This window comes from Barbatula barbatula, assembly GCF_947034865.1.
Source record: "Barbatula barbatula genome assembly, chromosome: 12".
Classification (NCBI taxonomy): Eukaryota; Metazoa; Chordata; class Actinopteri; order Cypriniformes; family Nemacheilidae; genus Barbatula; species Barbatula barbatula.
In genome coordinates, this window is record NC_136775.1 from 14,307,632 (window position 1) to 14,325,873 (window position 18,242).

Sequence of the window (18,242 nt, forward strand, 5' to 3'; positions counted from 1 at the left end):
CTTACACGGTGGCATATCCCAGCTAGTGAATAATTGAACTAACCTAACCTCTGCAGGTTAATCATCACATTACAACCCAGATTGGTCACAGCTCACGAACAAACCTGTCATACCACCATAACAAATGCACGTCTGTGGGTAGAGCAGAGGTATAAAGTAGCCTCACCGCCCTGAGATGATCCAGCACAACCCAGCACTCTTTGTTTACTCCCAAACGCCCCATAAAGCCTGCCTGGCCTGATCCTGGCCCCATGCAGTCCCTCTCGGGTCTGTGGAGTCCTGCCAGGCACACTCGCTCCAACTTTATTTGACTGTTAGCTACCAGCCTTTTAATGGAAAATCGCACTATGAACTTCTGTAAAGACGCAAGGGGGAGAAAAATTTTGCAGATGTTGAAAATGAAGGAGACATGACCCACAACATGTTAAGTATTTTACCTGCATACTTGGACCCCATTCAAAACCAAACATTTCCTATAGAGCAATTAATGGCAGACAACAAGGTCTCCTGGAACAGCTATGACTCAGCAAATCAAAACCTCCAAATGGGTTTTCTGAGAAGATATTCAGAGAAATGTCTCAGTGATATTTCTTTCATACAATAGAAATCAATTGGGCTTAATGTTGTTTGTATACCGACATTCTTTGACATATATTTTGTGTTCTGCAAATAAACACAAATCCGATTTGAAATGACATGAACAATAAAATAATAAAAGGATTTGGGTGGACTATTACTTATTAGCCAAATTGTTTCCAGTTTGTTGAATGCTCTGTAACTCAACAAGTCAAGGTTTACAACAGTAATTCATGGACTGTTTAGCATAAATGATGCATGCGCACCCTGGTGTTTCCTAGCTGACAGTATTAGATCGAGAATATAGCAAAACCAACACGAAAGCCAAAATAAAGGCAAAACGTTTCTAATGTGACTTGTCTTGCATTGTTTCTTAACTTCTGCTCTGAGTAAAGTCAGTTGGGAAGTGGAAATGTTTTTAAATGCACAGACCAAAGACACCTGTGATTTCCTTCTCTGGCAGGATCTCTAAAGACAAAAGTCATAGCAACACACACACAAAAGCTCAGTGTTTCCATGCTTTCGTCCACAGCTCCTCTGCCTGCCATTAACTTCAGCGAAAAAGGAAAAATCCAGCGGTCCAGCTGAGCAGCCTCCTACCCCTCTATCCATGTAATCCGCACAAATATTTGAAGCGTTCCCATTAAAGGAACTAGGCATCTCTCCAGGGCCAGAGGCTAACCGAACCCGACGACAGCTCCTCCGGCCCATCAGCCAGGAAAAGAATACGTTCAAGAAAAATATCAGAGGACAGAGGAGCCAAGAGAGATAGGAAGAAAATATGAATTATTCCTATATACAGAAAGTGAGTGTATTCATGTCTACCGTTCTCTTAGCAGCAATAGAACCTGGGAGAATATCGCTGATGCTTTGTCAGGACTGGGGGTCAGCACTGACAGCGGTGTGGGATTAGAGTTGAGGCCCTGTGTCGGCCTGGGACAGCTTTTGCTGTGTGAGGTGGTGTGGTAATGATTAGTGTTGTTAGGGCACAAAAACATGGAGAAATCCAACTTACACAATGAGGCGTTAGAGGATAATTCCACAAACACTCCAAAGTGACTACATATGAGCGGAGCACCTGTGGAATGCAACTTGTAATCTATATCTATTAGCCCCACTGGAATACAATCACAAGCCTATATGTTCAACACTCAAGTTTTAACAATAACTTTAAATCAATAAGCAATGAGAAACGCAAGACCTAAAATTAAAGAAATTAAGCCTTTTTCGCAGTGTGTGGGTCACAGTATCAGCGCTAAGAACAATTCCTCTCAGTTTTAAAACAACTCCAAGCCCAAAAAATTTCTAAAAACATAATACTCTGGGAATTAAGAGGAGGCTGATAATTCATTCCAGACCTATGATGCAAACTGTCACAAGATACAGTAGCAACAATAATAAAGCAACAACAAAGAAATCTCGAATTATTCAGAGAGCAAATCATATTTGTGTGTTTTCAGAAATCACCGAAATGTAGCTCACTCCGTAGAAGGCGAGATAGAAAACCACAAAAAAGAGAAGGTGAAGCGGGTTCGATTTTAATCACGTACTGCGTCCAAGCTTTTTAGACCCAGTAATAAAGCACAACAGTAGTTAATGGTGGGGGCTGTGAACTCCAGCCCTTCCAGGCCATAAAAGCCCACTGTGCTGAATTACCCTGTCATTAACAGTAATGTAGTCCCCCATTCCTGCTTTCCAGAACCCACTGAGACACTCTGCATGGGTCTAATAATGTACACTCTTGATAGCCTCCTTTGGGGGGGTCCATTAAGATAGACCCAAAGAGAGGAACCAGCATGCCAGTTGGCACTACCGGTCATTGAGGTTGAGAAGAGACACTTCAACTTCTCGCTCATCCAAAAGACGCTGCTCAATGTGTCTTCATCTACATCTGAGACACTTTTCAACATAATCTAGACTGCTTGCACCAATACATCCCTTAAAATGTGCGTACCAAGAGCTAGCTAGCCTTGAGTCTCTAGCATCTAGCTGTTTCTGGAGGCTACGTCAACTCAGCGGGTAGCAATGATAGCTGTGCATGCTGATGTAAGTGTGAGTTCTGTTCATTGAGGTCAAAGACAACGTGCCAGTTTTATTGTGTATATTTTGAATCCCTTCAATGTAGGGTTTTAGCTGTGCTAATATCACCGCAAACTGAGATCAGATTTTAGGGGTTTAAAACTGTGATTTAATTTTCAGAAAAACATAGACTCTTGGAATTTCAGAGAGGCAATTAGCTCTGAATCTTGCCAGTTTTCCAATGAACTGAGGTTGACATCATCCGCGGCCTTGCCAGCCAGCCAGGTATTTTAAGGGCTAGCTAGAGCGGGCTGTCACAGACGGTCTCTGGTATGTGCTTGAGATAAAAGAACATGTGCGGTAAGATTTTAAGGTCTTTCTGATAGCTTTAGATTGGAATGTTACATGGATTCCCAAAAGAACGCACGTGATGAGATCGGGCCTACATTTGGCTCCAGTGTAGCAAGATGTGAATGTCTTAATACCTAGATTTTATAATGCAGTCACACAGAGGCGTATGAAAATCAAGCCAATACCTTCAACCAATCATTCTTTTAGAAAATAACAAAGTAGATGAAGAACTTGCCTGGACTCGTTGGACAGAGGCCAAGAGAAATGATTTCTGTAATCCTTCAGCTCAAATTGACTTTTATCATTGCAATCTGTATTACTCATAAGAGGATTACATTAAACTGTGTAGAAATGTAAACATTTTCCAAACTCGTGATTTCAAACACTGAAGTCACCCAGAGGAAAATTTTATTGCTCACGGGACGCTCTTTCTTAGCTTAGGAGAACTGACAAAGTTTTCAGATATTTTTATGAGTATCTCTGTCGAAGACGTTTCTCTTAAAAATGAGAGAACCAGATACAAATGAGACAAATGACAATTGTTGCAATACATTAAAGGGATAGTTCATCCTAAAAAAAATTGTTCTGTTTATTTACTCACCCACAGGCCATCCAGGATGTAGGTGACATATTTTCTTGAGTAGAATTTGGATTCCGTTTTGCAAGGATCTATATCAGCTTTTTCATGTTAAATAATCGTGATCTCAGCATTGGCCAAAATAATCGTGATTCAGATTTTTCACATAATCAAGCAGCCCTAAAATAAAGGGACAGTTTAATTCTGTCATCATTTATTCACATTCGAGTACAAATCTGTATACATTTCTTTGTTCTGATGAACACAAAAAAGGATATTTGGAAGGATCCTTGTAAACAAACAGTTACTGGACCCCATTGACTACCATTGCAGGAAAATTACTTTATAATTTGTTTTGTTGAACTCAAAAGATGATATTTTGAAGAATGTAGGAGAGGAAACCGTTCAGGGGCACTTTTGACTCCCATTGAAATTTTTCCTACTATAGTAGTGTCACGAAACAGGTAGATGAGAGAAGAACCCAAGCGCAGGCAGCAATACGGGGTAACAGATTTTAATAAAAGTAAAACAGAAAACAAAAACCCACGAGGGGGTAAAATACAGGGGGTAACAAAGGCAGCGAAAACAGGAACGAAAAACTCACGGCGGGTAACCAGCTGTAACCGCTGGGACACGAACGCTGGGACACGAACGCTGGGACACGAACGCTGGGACACGAACGCTGGGACACGAACGCTGGGACACGAACGCTGGGACACGAACGCTGGGACACGAACGCTGGGACACGAACGCTGGGACACGAACGCTGGGACACGAACGCTGGGACACGAACGCTGGGACACGAACGCTGGGACACGAACGCTGGGACACGAACGCTGGGACACGAACGCTGGGACACGAACGCTGGGACACGAACGCTGGGACACGAACGCTGGGACACGAACGCTGGGACACGAACGCTGGGACACGAACGCTGGGACACGAACGCTGGGACACGAACGCTGGGACACGAACGCTGGGACACGAACGCTGGGACACGAACGCTGGGACACGAACGCTGGGACACGAACGCTGGGACACGAACGCTGGGACACGAACGCTGGGACACGAACGCTGGGACACTAACGCTGGGACACTAACGCTGGGACACTAACGCTGGGACACTAACGCTGGGACACTAACGCTGGGACACTAACGCTGGGACACTAACGCTGGGACACTAACGCTGGGACACTAACGCTGGGACACTAACGCTGGGACACTAACGCTGGGACACTAACGCTGGGACACTAACGCTGGGACACTAACGCTGGGACACTAACGCTGGGACACTAACGCTGGGACACTAACGCTGGGACACTAACGCTGGGACACTAACGCTGGGACATAGCGCAGTTACACAGCACATACCGTTACCACAAGGTACAAGAACAAACGAGCACAAGACAATAGACAAGAGGGTATTATATAGGGAGACTAACAAAGGAGATAACGATGGGCAGGTGTGGGTAATGAGACACATGAGGAAAGCTATACTAGGAACGAGAGGGGCGGGGCCAAATGACGAGACTGGAGAGAACGCATATTATGTCCTGATTGACAATAATATGTTTCTCTCCACATAAAACACTTGGGTCTGTCATGATTCTGCCCCTAGACCAGAAAATCAGGACAAGAGAAGGCAGAATCATGACAAGTAGTCAATGGGGTCTAAGAACTGTTTCTAGTTAGATATCTTTCTCTCTGTTCAACCAAGCAAAGAAATGTATACAGGTTTGGAATAACTAGAGAGTAAGTGATTCATGACCGAATCTTCATTTTTGGGTGAACTATCCCTTTAAGAGTACGCAGCTACACATTTAGTGCTCACATCTTTGTAAATTACAAAGATAAATTGAGATAAAACGCTGTTGCTTACCCTCCATCCAGCTGAAAGCCTTCAAGCTCGTCTCTCTGCTCGGCCAAGGTGGATTCCAAGTCCAGATAACTGCCATTATGGGACAGCTGTAAGGCACAATCATCGAGCTGAAAGAGGACAAAACAAAGACGACAAGGCATCCATCAAAACAAGAACCAAAGCACATTCCAAATATCATTATCTTGAAGCAACATTAAATCCTGCTGCAATCACAAATACAAATTCACATAAATATTTACAGACACTGATGTATTTGATGTGTGACATCAGGGTGATCTCATGTTGAGCCTTGACATGTCCGCTATGTGCTTTACAGGAATGCACCTCATCTTTCTGTTCAGTCAGAGGGATCATAACATTGCATAGATTCATAAACAGTGACGTACCAGCAGTCCTTTCATAGCCATGCCGCTATTTCATCTTAATATCAACTTATGACATAGAAATGTAAATCATTAGGTGATGTTAAAACCTATATGTGATTAACACGAGGAAGAAAAATGGTGCGGTTAATGTGCACGTTTTACAAGGATATTACTTGAAAACACGTCGTATTAAGTTCGGCCTCAGGGCATTGAAAGAACTTCAAGTATTTCACAGGCTAAGCTGTCATGACTTGGACGGCTTCAAAAGCAAGGTTACGCCTCCTGTAAAGACCAGATGATTTATCACTCTTTACAGAGGTGTGGTGTGATGCCCATCCACACCATCTGAAGATCTGCTGCGGTCCGCAGAGAACTGCTCTGTTGGGGGCCTGCCTGTTTATTGACACTCAATTACAGCCCGGTGATGAGATTTAGAGCATCCCAGAGGGGGCCGTTTGAGACCAGCAGTGTGATCTGTCAATCATCGAGTGAGCAAGGTCATCCGTGGCTCTAAACACGCTAATTACACACACTCGCAGACCCCAGATCCACCCTTAAGCCCCTGCCTGACTTATCCAGCCCCAGACACAGGTAAGAATATCCTTTATGCATAGCTACCATGTGGAGTTTACTTTTACCAGCATGTCTGGAATACCAAAGGGGTCTTGCTGGAAGTCTCAGTTTCCATCTTTAAAGATCAAGTATCACACAGAGTTTCTGCCAATCTATTAAAAATCTTGAGAACCTTTACAGTAGTATTGCATACATTGCATCTACGAAGAGTATTTAGTTTGATCACATTTATAAAAGAGAGATACAGCTGTACGATTATTTCATGCACGTTTTTGTTTTTTTTAAAGTTGACCATGAAAAGCAAGAGATGAAAAGCAAGAGAAGCCAGCACGTTAAACAGTATAAAGAAGTCAGAATGCATGACATAGCATGTTCCCTCCACTTAAAGATCGTAAAATGGCTAACCATTGCTTGGACAAACAATTTAGGTTACATTGCAAGGAGGACCAAAACACAAATACAGTTTCAAAGCTTAATGCAGGGCATGGGCTTCAATTAGGGCGAAACCCTTTCTTTTAATGACTCATGCTGCACACCTTGCCTAAACCTGACTCTGACAAATAACTTTTGTGTGTGATTGATCCAGCACAAAGGGAATGGAACTATATTAAAGCAACTTTCTATGAAGCCATCGTCTCAGACTTTAACTATACCTAAGGGCCGATTCACATTTTGAGTCTAAAACCGCATGAAAAAACACGAGTAGCACTGCTTTCTCCTTTCTTTCCAAAGCGCCAAGAAGTTTGAGCTCTCCTGGCATCTGTCGTTGCTTAGCAACCACGGGCGACGATAGCCGTTGAGACGAGGTGGTTTAAACAAAGCATACAGGGATTATGCGCACTGAAAATACCTTGCAATAACTAAGCGTCTACATTTAAAATAAGGAATAAGAGTGCACGTATGTGAAATGTGAATCGCCCCTAACACAGTGTCTTAACCAAACGTGACGTGATCCTGCGACACGTGACAGCTCCGCCCACACAACGATCTCATATGATGTCAATTCTGCACCTCATGAATAATAATCGAACAGGACGCATCTCTCTGTATGTGCAATCTTCAGCTGCAGCGCGAGAGGGTGTGTGGACAGACAAAAACTTTTCGTATTGGCCGTTTTTGTGATTGATTGTCGCGTCCCGCCCCTTTTCCGCGTTCGGAATGGGCAAAAAAATCGCATTCCATCGCGATTGGTTAGGATGCAGTGTAAGGCAGCACTCAGATGTCGACATATGTTAAAAGCAGATTGCTAGAAGCGTGCTAACAGGATTACATCTGAACCTCTGACTGTCAGTTTTCTTGAGCTTATAGACCAGTCAACACCACACTATAGGTGTGGCATTTATGCACACAGAAAACTTATTTTTTATTTGAATGGCTTTGGAAGTTAGCAGATACACACATTATTTAAAACATCCCTCTGGTGATTTAAGAAACTCTCTTCACAGCTCTATAACAACTTTGACCATTACCCTTCTTTAAAGAGAACTACAATAGTCTGTGCAACACGAAATTCTGTGTATGTGCTGCCCATGAGTTTTACTGTCACTTTTCATGTGGCAAGACATTACATGAAACCATGAGCTAACCTTGACTGGTTTGACTATTATGTACAGATGTAATTTAATTAAAAGCGAAGAGAGACAGAGCGAGAAGGGGGCGATGCTAACTGGTAAAAGCATTAAGCCCTGACAAGCTTTGATGTCATGGTCACTCTGTTCATTTGAGGAAGTTCTGCGCTGCCCGAACACTATGTCATGTTGAAACGTAAACAAACAACGCTGACTAAACTGTTTACACCGTTAACCGTCATCTGTACTCTCTGCTTGTACATTTCGCGAAAGAAAGCCCACCTGAGTTCAGACAGTTTTGACAACATGTTCAATGTGGCACCATACAGCAGAAGGGACAAAATGAAAATAGAAATCTTCTGGAAATGTGTACTTAACATAGATAAAAAGCGATTATAGACCATATCCGACGTTGACAGGCAATCCAGACACACAAGCTAAAGTTGGACTAACTATATTTAGGATCCACGAACCTGCAGGAGCCGTGCCTTGAATAGATAATATGAAAAAATATGAAAAAAGGACAGAAAGACACCTAGAATTACTATTATACCTCTTTCTAGCAATGTTTTACATTTATACATTTTACAGTTGTTAGCATTTCCTGTCAGTCTGCCAAAGGAAACCCAGACGAGTTCAAACAGTTTAGCAAAATCATAGTTACCACAAATTTACCATATATTCTCACTATTGTAACCATCATTTAACCAATATATTCGTGGTCAAACTGTGATAATACACATGTTAAGCCATCTGCCAAAAAAACAAGGTTTTACACTTTTACTATATAAAAACCCAAATTTCCCTAGAGGATTTCCAGAGTCAAGCAACAGCTATTGCGATAAAAAGAAAGAGAACCGGATATCTTTCTCCAGGAATCACAAACCTACTTGGTCAAGGCAGGTTAGACAAAACCTACATTAAGATATGAGATATTGTGGGTTTTATTGCTTGGCACTTTTTAGCAGTGCCTGTTTAAGGTCATGGTGTAAAGGTTTTCGTCACAGAAGACCAGAGATGTGATGCAGATCAGAAATAAATCTGCCTCATTCTTTATAAACTACGAGAACTGATCCTGAATCATCTTGTACGTTCAAGTTCTGTTAGCTTAAAATAACTCTGACTTGCATCTAAAGACAATACTCTTACTCTTTTAAAACATTGCAAACTTTAAAGTGTTTGATACGGAGGAGCATAAATCCTTAGGAAAATGTTATATATATAGCCCATTATGTTATTATAAAACCCTTACGTTAGACCCTTAAACTAAAGTGTTGCACTTCGCTCTCGAGCCAAAACTCCCTCGTCTTGGCTCGAGCGTTAACGTATTTACAACTTCAAGAGGCAGAAAGTAGATTGCTTCCTAAGAACTTGGCAGGGTGATTTAGAAACCAGAAAAACATATTTTCTCAGTCTCCAGATGTGCTCTCTTTCTTTCAGGTCGACCTAGATAGAGACCCTGTGCAGGTAGTTCAGATTAGTCACCGAGGCTGGAATGAGTCGAGGGTTCTGATAACCATCAGATTCTACTGGGCTCAGCTCTATGTTCTTTCATGACCGTAGGATCGATCAGAACAGCATTCCGCTGTGCCACCGAGATGCCTGCCAGGTGCCTTGCATTACTCTCATCACGCGGAGAGCGTGAGCTTAACCGTAATGCGCTGGCGAAGGTTGTGAAACAGTCTCCCTTCAATGGTTCTACAATCTCTCTCTCTCTCTCTCTTCTGAATCAAATTGGAGGGAGTGTTTTGTGAGGCTCAGAGTGATGGTGTTATATTTGCCAGCCTCTCTTTAGAATGACATCAGCTCTTTTATTAGGGAGGTGAAAAACAAACAGGCAAACTCATTAAAATTTACAACAAAAATAAGACCGGCTGATAAAAATAATGAATGCACTTAGTATATAATTAAGTAAACAGCAATATGTTAAAGTAATAGTTCACCAATAAATGAAAATTCTGCCATTATTTACTATATTGGTTTATTATATTGGAATTTTGGTAACCGAACAACAACTTTACCCATTAAGTTCTTGTAAGTCAATGGGTACCGCTGTTGTTAGGTTACCAACATTCTTCTAGATATCTTCTTCAAAATAACTGTCCCTTTAAGATGTAAACAATTTTATTAGGCATTAAAGTGAGCTATGCCAATTTCAAACTCAAATGTCTGTAATATATCTAAATAAAAATGTTTTTACTCTGTTAGTGTTACAGAATCACCAGGTTCCCAACGCACTCTCCCGCAATGATCGCAATTAACAGATTACAAATCACCGTCATCTGTCCCTCATCACCGCTCCCCACTATATGAACTGCACTCAATTACTAAGTCTTTGTTTGGTGTCTGTCCTCATCCTCGTCCTCCTCATCATCATCCTCCTCATCATCATCATCCTCCTCATCATCATCCTCCTCCTCTTCATCCTCCTCATTCTCATCATCATCATCATCATCGTCATCATCATCCTCATCCTCATCATCATCCTCCTCATCATCATCATCCTCCTCATCATCCTCCTTCTCCTCCTCATCATAATCATTATCCTCCTCCTCATCATTATCCTCCTCCTCCTCATCCGTCTCCTAATTCTCATCATCATCCTCCTCATCCTCATCCTTCTCCTCATCATCCTCCTCCTCATCATCATCATTATCATCCTCCGCCTCATCATCATCATCATCCTCATCCTCATCATCATCCTCCTCCTCCTCCTCATCATCCTCATCCTCCTCATTCTCATCATCATCATCCTCCTCCTCATCCTCCTCCTCCTCATCCGTCTCCACATTCTCATCATCGTCTCCACATTCTCATCATCATCCTCCTCATCCTTCTCATCATCATCATCATCCTCATCATCATCCTCATGAAGGAAAGTGTCTTATCTCACTCAGTGACTGTCCAAGTGTATGTGTTGTGCTGCATCTTATATCATCTACCATTTGATGAATTACCTGCCTTTGTTCAAATACATACCTACCTGTTTAGAACTCCGTCTCCTCTGGTCTGTGATACCGTAACAATTAGCTGGATCGAAAATGTTTATTTGTCACACATATTTGTCAGTATGGTGGCTTACCATATGTTTTGAGGCCACGACCACAAGTGGTGATGTCATGAATAAACATTTTTATGGCGATGGAATGCAATAGATAATAAATGGGCAGACAAAACAATTATTTGGGACAGTCACTTTTTTATCTGCTGTGCATTCAAATCAGTAAAGAATCTTCAAGCATTATACATTGCTTCCCACGATTGGGATTCTTGTGACATCAAACACATTGAATGTTGTGTATTTCAGGTATATGAGGCCTCTTTTTGACATTGCAATGACGTAAACAAATGGCCTTAATTAGCAGAACTTTCCATAATGCAAGGAACCTAAATAAAGCACAACTTCCTGATTAAACAGTAGTTCAAGGATTAGAGCTGTAGCAAAAGCTTCCAGGACAGGGAGAGCTGCTAATCTGAGCACAAAGCTCCTGGATTAACGGTAGAACTGAGTCCCCGCCCAGCCATTGACCTTGTGACCCTGTGGTCATGAGGCTGGAAAGCCAAACCTGGCCTTCCTCATCCAACCACAGACTAAAGCACTGGCAAGCGATCGCAGATCTGACGATGACCTAAAAATAAAAGTACACTGGGAACCAGCATCGCTTTTCAAATCCACACGCAAAATTTCACCCTCAATTTCATCTCAAGGCCCAGATATAGTTTAGTGGAAGAGAATAAAGTTCAGAAGAATGAATACTGTATTCTCATAAAGGAAAATGCCTCATTTTTAGTTTCAGCCCGTACACATGCACTTCTGCATCTGTAACCGAGAACTCTTCAGATGCGGAAAAAATATAAAACATTGTCATGATAAAGTTGTGAACTCTAAAGCAGACAGCTGTCTGTGTGCCAATGTGTTGAAGAATGCGACGCTTAGCTATACATCAAAGCATGTAGTTAAATGACATAATGTGCAGCAGCTAAATGGAAAAATCGTTGACAGACTTCGGCCACTAGATGTGTGTTGATAATGAGTGTGTTTTCATGTTTGTTTTTCATTTATAAATAAAACAATGTCTGTGGTCGTGTTCTAAATAAGCAGCGAGCAATTAGCAAACACATTAAAAGGGGTTCGTAGCATGTGTAGGAACCACAAAATCGCCTGCATCTCAGAGACGTGCGAAGCCAAATGGTAACGTGGAGTTTTTCTGCAAACAGCGGCGAAAAATACAGAGGAAAAGTCGCAGGGATGCAAAAACCTCAACTCTACATAACAATGTGTAAGGCTAATCCATAGCTCAGCCGCAGATGTGAAGGGCTAGCCTATATTTTACAGCATTTAGCATAACTTCTCATTACAGGACTCTGTAATTTCGGCAAAATCCATGCGCAGACAGAAAAGGCTTACAGAAAAAAAGTAACTCAGCCGCATCCATCAAGCGTAAGAGTGAATGATTTGTGTGTGGGTGTGCGAGAGAGAGATACAAGAAGAAAAGCCCAAAAAAGTGAGAGATAGAAAGTGAGGAAATGTATATTCCCAGAGGAAAGTTTTATTTTGTTACGCATGTTTCTCCTAAAATTCCCCCAATGATCTTAAATTTGAATAATCTGATCTTGAAACATGTTAAATGAGAAATCTCTGATTTCATATCTAACCGTAAACAGAGATTCTATAACTTCTATAACTACATGAGACATTTGAGATGACTATTTCACCATTATCACATATAAGAAAAAAAACATAAAAAGTTTGTTTATTCCACCTTGTGTTAAAAATAGCCCAAGTCATTCTCCTTAATGTTTAAGAACATGCTCCTCAATCCGCGTTTATCACACAGTCTTCTCACATTGAGGTTAAGCAGTGAGCTATTTATACCAGTATGACCTGAGCGTCACCAGTCAGAGGTTTAAGTCTGGACACAAGCCTCTCAGCTGGTGAGGAACTAAATAGCAGCACCATGGCAAGTGCCTGGACCACTTTATCACCCCGGTGGATGTTTTAATCTTCTAAAAGATAACACAGGACAACAGGCATGTTTCACAAACAGACTGTTTAATTATTTGACCCTTATCAATCCGGAATCAAGATGACTAAAACATCTGAAATATGCTTCATCTTAAAATTCACTTAAAATTAAAATCCTTTCACTTTCCAATACTGCCAACCCAATATGAATATTGACCATTTTAACATTAACCCTAAAAGCTCATATATTTAATATAACTATAGAAAGTAATAACAAAATAATAGAATGTTAATTTACTTTGCATTTTATTATTGTGTCCACTGATTTTCATCCCTCTCTAGTATATCGTTTTTTCTGTACTTGTTGGTCATATTTCTACTACATCTCAACAAATTATGTAAATGATGTGAAAGCATGATGACTCAACAATTGACCCTCTTGACCCTTCTTCAAAAACGCTATTTGTTCTTGTTGGCTGAGCAAAGATATCTTATCACGAAAAGGTCTAAATAATTGGCCATTAAAACCTAACAACACAGTGTCACACCACCATATGGTCCATGTTTCTCAAGTAAAATCTTCCTGACCAACCCCTGTGTTCCCCATAGACTTTAAAATGTTGTCTATTTAAAACGTAAACTTTACGATGAACAGGCACACACTGTTTGTCCCATACAGACAAGTTAAAAAATCTTATAATAATGAATACGACTGTTGCATTTTTTCAAGAAGAGTTGCGTTGGTTAATAACCTACGCTGGGCGTGAAAAAATGCTGAACGCCGGCGCTGAGCCTGCGAAAAAAAGCGCCAGCTGCAAGCGTTTTCAAAAAAGCAGCGTGGACACAGCCCCTAAGACCCCCTTATATGACACACAGGACACGCGTACAAAAGCATGTCAAGTTTATAAACTGCTGTTGATGTACAATAAAAAGAAAAAGATGATCACAATCAAGATGATGATGGACTGTGTTGACTGAATGTTCTAGCCCATTAAATCTCATTCTCACTGTTAACCATTCAACTCTCCTATTCCCCTTATATCAACACTGACTGCTTCATAACAGGGAAAACAAACTTTTTGCCGAAACAATATGTGTGCTCTCATAGAAATATCTCGACACAGTCTCGCAGGAATTCGTGACATTGTCACAAACTGTAATACATTTGTTTTCCCCTTTTTTCGTGTCAAGTCAGCACGTCTTTCGTTCTACGGTATTGTATTTGAATACACAGAATCTTTCATGTGTAAAAATAAATATATATAAATGCAATCTGATGCAATCCTATTTTACAAGGTGGAACATTCTTGTGAATTCCTATTTCCTACATTATAATTTGTATGTTTTGTTATGATTTGACTTTGACCCTGAGGCGTTAGGTTTAGGGGCAAGGTTAGGATAGCCATTGATCATTGCCATATCGTTGCTTTGCCACCTTGAGAAACTTTTTAGCAAACTTAGCCTTTGCGGCTGTGATTTTAGGGTTTGGGGCGAGGTAAGGTGTTCGTTAGCCACCTAAAATAATATGTATGACTTCTTTTGATATTAGGTTGTAAATAAATAAATGTACATACACACGAAAGTTGTGCCGAGTGACGAGAAAAAAGGGGTAAAATTGTGTCCATGACCATGAATCAATACATTCCAACAGTTGAATATCTTGCTAAACTTGCTTAAGAGCGAAAACTCTTTGAGACTGCGACGAATTCATAATTGACTAAATAGAAACAACTCTAAATAACTCACTAAAAATACCCATGCGTCATCGTCACGACTGCAGTTATCCTTCAATAAAACGTGGCGCTTTGGGTTTCTAGAGCTCTGTACGCAAATTCTGTCCACTACTTCATAAATCTCTCTATTGTGGTGCACTGACAACCCCAACAGCTTTGGTAAACATGAAATCCTCGCATGAGGATTCATGTACCTAAAACTGCAAATAAAATGTAGATTTTTGGTCCAATAACACTGTTTTTCCTCTCCAAAAATATGTTATGAACCTTGTGCGAACCAACTGATCGCAACAAACGGTTCACGTTTACCTGTACGGACACTACTGTTCAGTTTCGACTACACAAGTTGACCACATACCCCTATGTAAACAACAACAGGATAAGCCGCATCACACGGGCGATGGGTTTGCTCCCTCCGCGGACCCTTTTAATCCACTGACAGCATCCATGACAGCTGTAGATTCCTGAGCATATGAACATGGCAGAGCAGTCAGTCCACCAAGTATGGCCCTCAGCTGCCTCGCATTCCTCCAAGACCACAATAACAGCACTTCTAGAACCTGCTCACGGGATAACACTGTTTACGTTCTGGAAATGAAGTTTAAGACAACAATTATAACTTATCGAGCCTTCATTTCGCCTCGTGTCTATAATGAAGGAGAGCCGGGTAATTTAGAGGTCTGGTTTATTACAGACTGCGAGGTTGGATGCGAATATCCGTATCATCAACACTGCCTGTCATTCATCTGCCCCACAGCCCATCGTAGCATTATAAACGTGTTTGTTCAAGATTGCTTAAAAACAATGCACGTATAATTGTTTAGTTCAAACATCAATAACAAACATCCCACGGGGTGCGCAGGCGAGCGCAGTCCTTGACGCAGTGCAGCCCAAGACGCATTGAAGTGTCCTGCTGCCATGACATCGGTTATCACAATATGCGTGTGCATCAGATATAGAGGCGTGAAGTATCTACAAGAGAGGGCAGAATATACCTTGTGTGGGGCTTTGAGAAGTCTGTGAACTCCGGCGATCTGATTGATGAGCGGTATATCCTCTCTGAACGTGAAATGCGGGGGTCTGGTCGGCTCCGGGAAATTGGTGCTGTTGAATGGATCGGTATCATCTAAGAACTGCACCCTGCATGAAAACGTAGCCATGATACATCCATACAAGTCGCTTTGGGAGAAGTCGGCACGACCGCGGAAAGTACACGTCAAAAATCCTTTAGATTTGGACGTCGTGCAGAAGTGACAACGACCAGGGTTCAGCCCGAGATGCGCTGTCAGTGATCCTTCGCGTCTGTGTTGCGGCGGCGGTGTCGGGCGAGAGGAGCGTCTGAGGGCATAGCGGACGGGCAAGGTGATGAGGCAAACTGCTGCTGCAGACGGGAGTCGGGACGGGATGTCTGGAGCGGGATTGGGGGACTCCCCTCCTGCTCAGAGTCAGAGGCAGCCACGGCGGCGAATGTGCGAGTGATTTTGGCGACTCCTGGTGGCTAATGTGTTACATGAACGCTCGATGGTATATGCGCCAGTTCCTTGATGCAACGATGCTTTTGCGTGTTATTGTTTATCGTTTCAGCGTGGAATCAAATCGCAAACCGTACAAAGCACAGTATTTAGGGACTTAGCAGGTTCATTTGACTGCAGTAGCATAAGGATAATTTTCCATTAGCCTAAAGAGGTTACCATGGCAATTATTTCCTAGTAAGTACATGGCCTACAAGACCACCTGCACCATCATATCTTCACTCGCTAATGCAGACCCATGTTCCTGCCATATCCCTGCGGTCTGCAAAGGAACAACGACTGGTACCATCCCAAAAAGGAAAAAAGTCACTCTCGCGTACCTTCTCTGGATCTGTTCCACATTGGTGGAATGATCTGCCTGCTGCTACAAGATCAGCAGACTCTGTTGCCATCTTTAAAAAACGCCTGTAAACGCATCTCTTCCGTCAACATGTCGCGGATTGATTTTAACATAATTATTTTCCCTTTCTTTCTTCTTATTCAAAAAATATGACTGACCTCACTATTCTTAGCTTTGTATACTGTGCTAGGCTTTAATGGACTAGTTTTGATGCACTTATGTATTTTGTTGCCCATGTTGTTATAATTGCTTCCAATGTTTCCTCATCTGTAAGTCGCTTTGGATAAAAGCATCTGCTAAATGACTAAATGTAAATAAGTGTGCTACAAAACCCGTTTTGAATGCGGGCCACACGAAATCCCCCAAACCAACAAGCAACATCTATCATGGTGACATATAACACTGGTATTGTGTTAATGTTCTCTTTATTAGAAGTTATAAGCTCTGTTACACTCATACCTGCTAATAGTAAAAGCCTCAAAGGCCGGTTTTCCTGTTTGTTTTGCTTGGGATGCCATACATTTGAACTGCCGAGAAAGTTGTAAGAAAAGCCGAATTGCGGGTAAATGGTACGCGGGAAAATGTAGCTTTAGTTACGGTGAAAGGTGAAAATAAATGAGAAACGTTTTGGAAACATGCATTTCTGAAGCCTACTCAAAGAGCCCTACAAATAGCGGAACAACATATGAACGATCCTAAAGTATCCAACATAAGGCCTTCAACCTTCAAGAGGATTTCAACTTTCAATCGTTGTCGGGGCTGCAAAATTCGTCTCGCGTACAATAAGCAGGTTTCATCCTCATCCTCCAAATAAAACGAGCCAATTTATGAGCGGACACGTTAATAATACACGTGGTCGTGCAACTACCAGCAGTTAACATAAGGGGCAGTGTAAAGAAAAAATGGTCAAAGGGTTTATTTAATATATTATAATGTCTCTCAATGTTTGTTTTAATTTGATCAGTATAACCCGCTTGACCAGTTAGATCATTATGAAGATTGTAAAATAACAGTGGACTCATTAAACTGTGGAAGAAACACAGCTGTAAATAAACGATTATCGGGACTAAAATGAACCAAAACTGTGAACTACTCTTCAAAGTCACAAAATGTGAAGAAAATTTGATCAAGCAGCTTCTTGAGATCTCACCCTGAGATTTCTTTATTATTATATTTCAAAATCATCTTCTGTAAAAAGGAATTGATTGAAACACTAATATATTTTTTTCCACATTTCAAACATTTAGACATATTCATATAAATAAGTTTTTAAGAATATGGATAACATTTCAGTGATATAAACTTGAATTGCGTACATTATACAGTACAGTAGAATACATTGCAATATGTGACTGCTGGTTCACAATTACACAATAAATAATGGCTGTTTTGTCGAATATATATTTTATGCAAATTTGTATTTGAGCAGTGGTATTTTAGTTTAACAGAAACGGAAGTCGTCATGCTTTTTTTATTTCCTTAATTTATGCTGATAAACATGAATGTGTCTGTCCACCAACCGCGAACTCCGAGTTAAATATAAAGTGGTGAGTCACAGGTGCTTTGATAAAGGAATTTGTTTTTAAAAATGAATCACTGGAAATAACAAAAACATTAAGTTAATGTTTCTTTAATGACTCACTGAAAACTAGATTATATAACATGCTGATGAAGGAATTCATTTAGTTCAGATTCGTCTAACATCACTATACTATTCAGTATTTACTCATGAAACATCAAATTGTCACTTCCGATGACATTAC

At 41.2% G+C, this 18,242-nt stretch overlaps 1 protein-coding gene across 1 annotated transcript in view; it reads right to left on the bottom strand.

The window, feature by feature from the left end:
- Positions 1 to 16,037, bottom strand: part of fhod3b (formin homology 2 domain containing 3b) — a 116,991-nt gene extending 100,954 nt beyond the window's left edge. Inside the window, exons 1-2 of the mRNA XM_079470206.1 lie at positions 15,603 to 16,037; positions 5,403 to 5,509 (exon numbers count right to left, since the gene is read on the bottom strand). Coding sequence (XP_079326332.1) covers positions 5,403 to 5,509; positions 15,603 to 15,767 — 272 coding nt within the window. The 5' untranslated portion in view covers positions 15,768 to 16,037. The remainder of the gene's footprint in view (positions 1 to 5,402; positions 5,510 to 15,602) is intronic.
- Between the last annotated feature and the right edge of the window lie 2,205 nt (positions 16,038 to 18,242).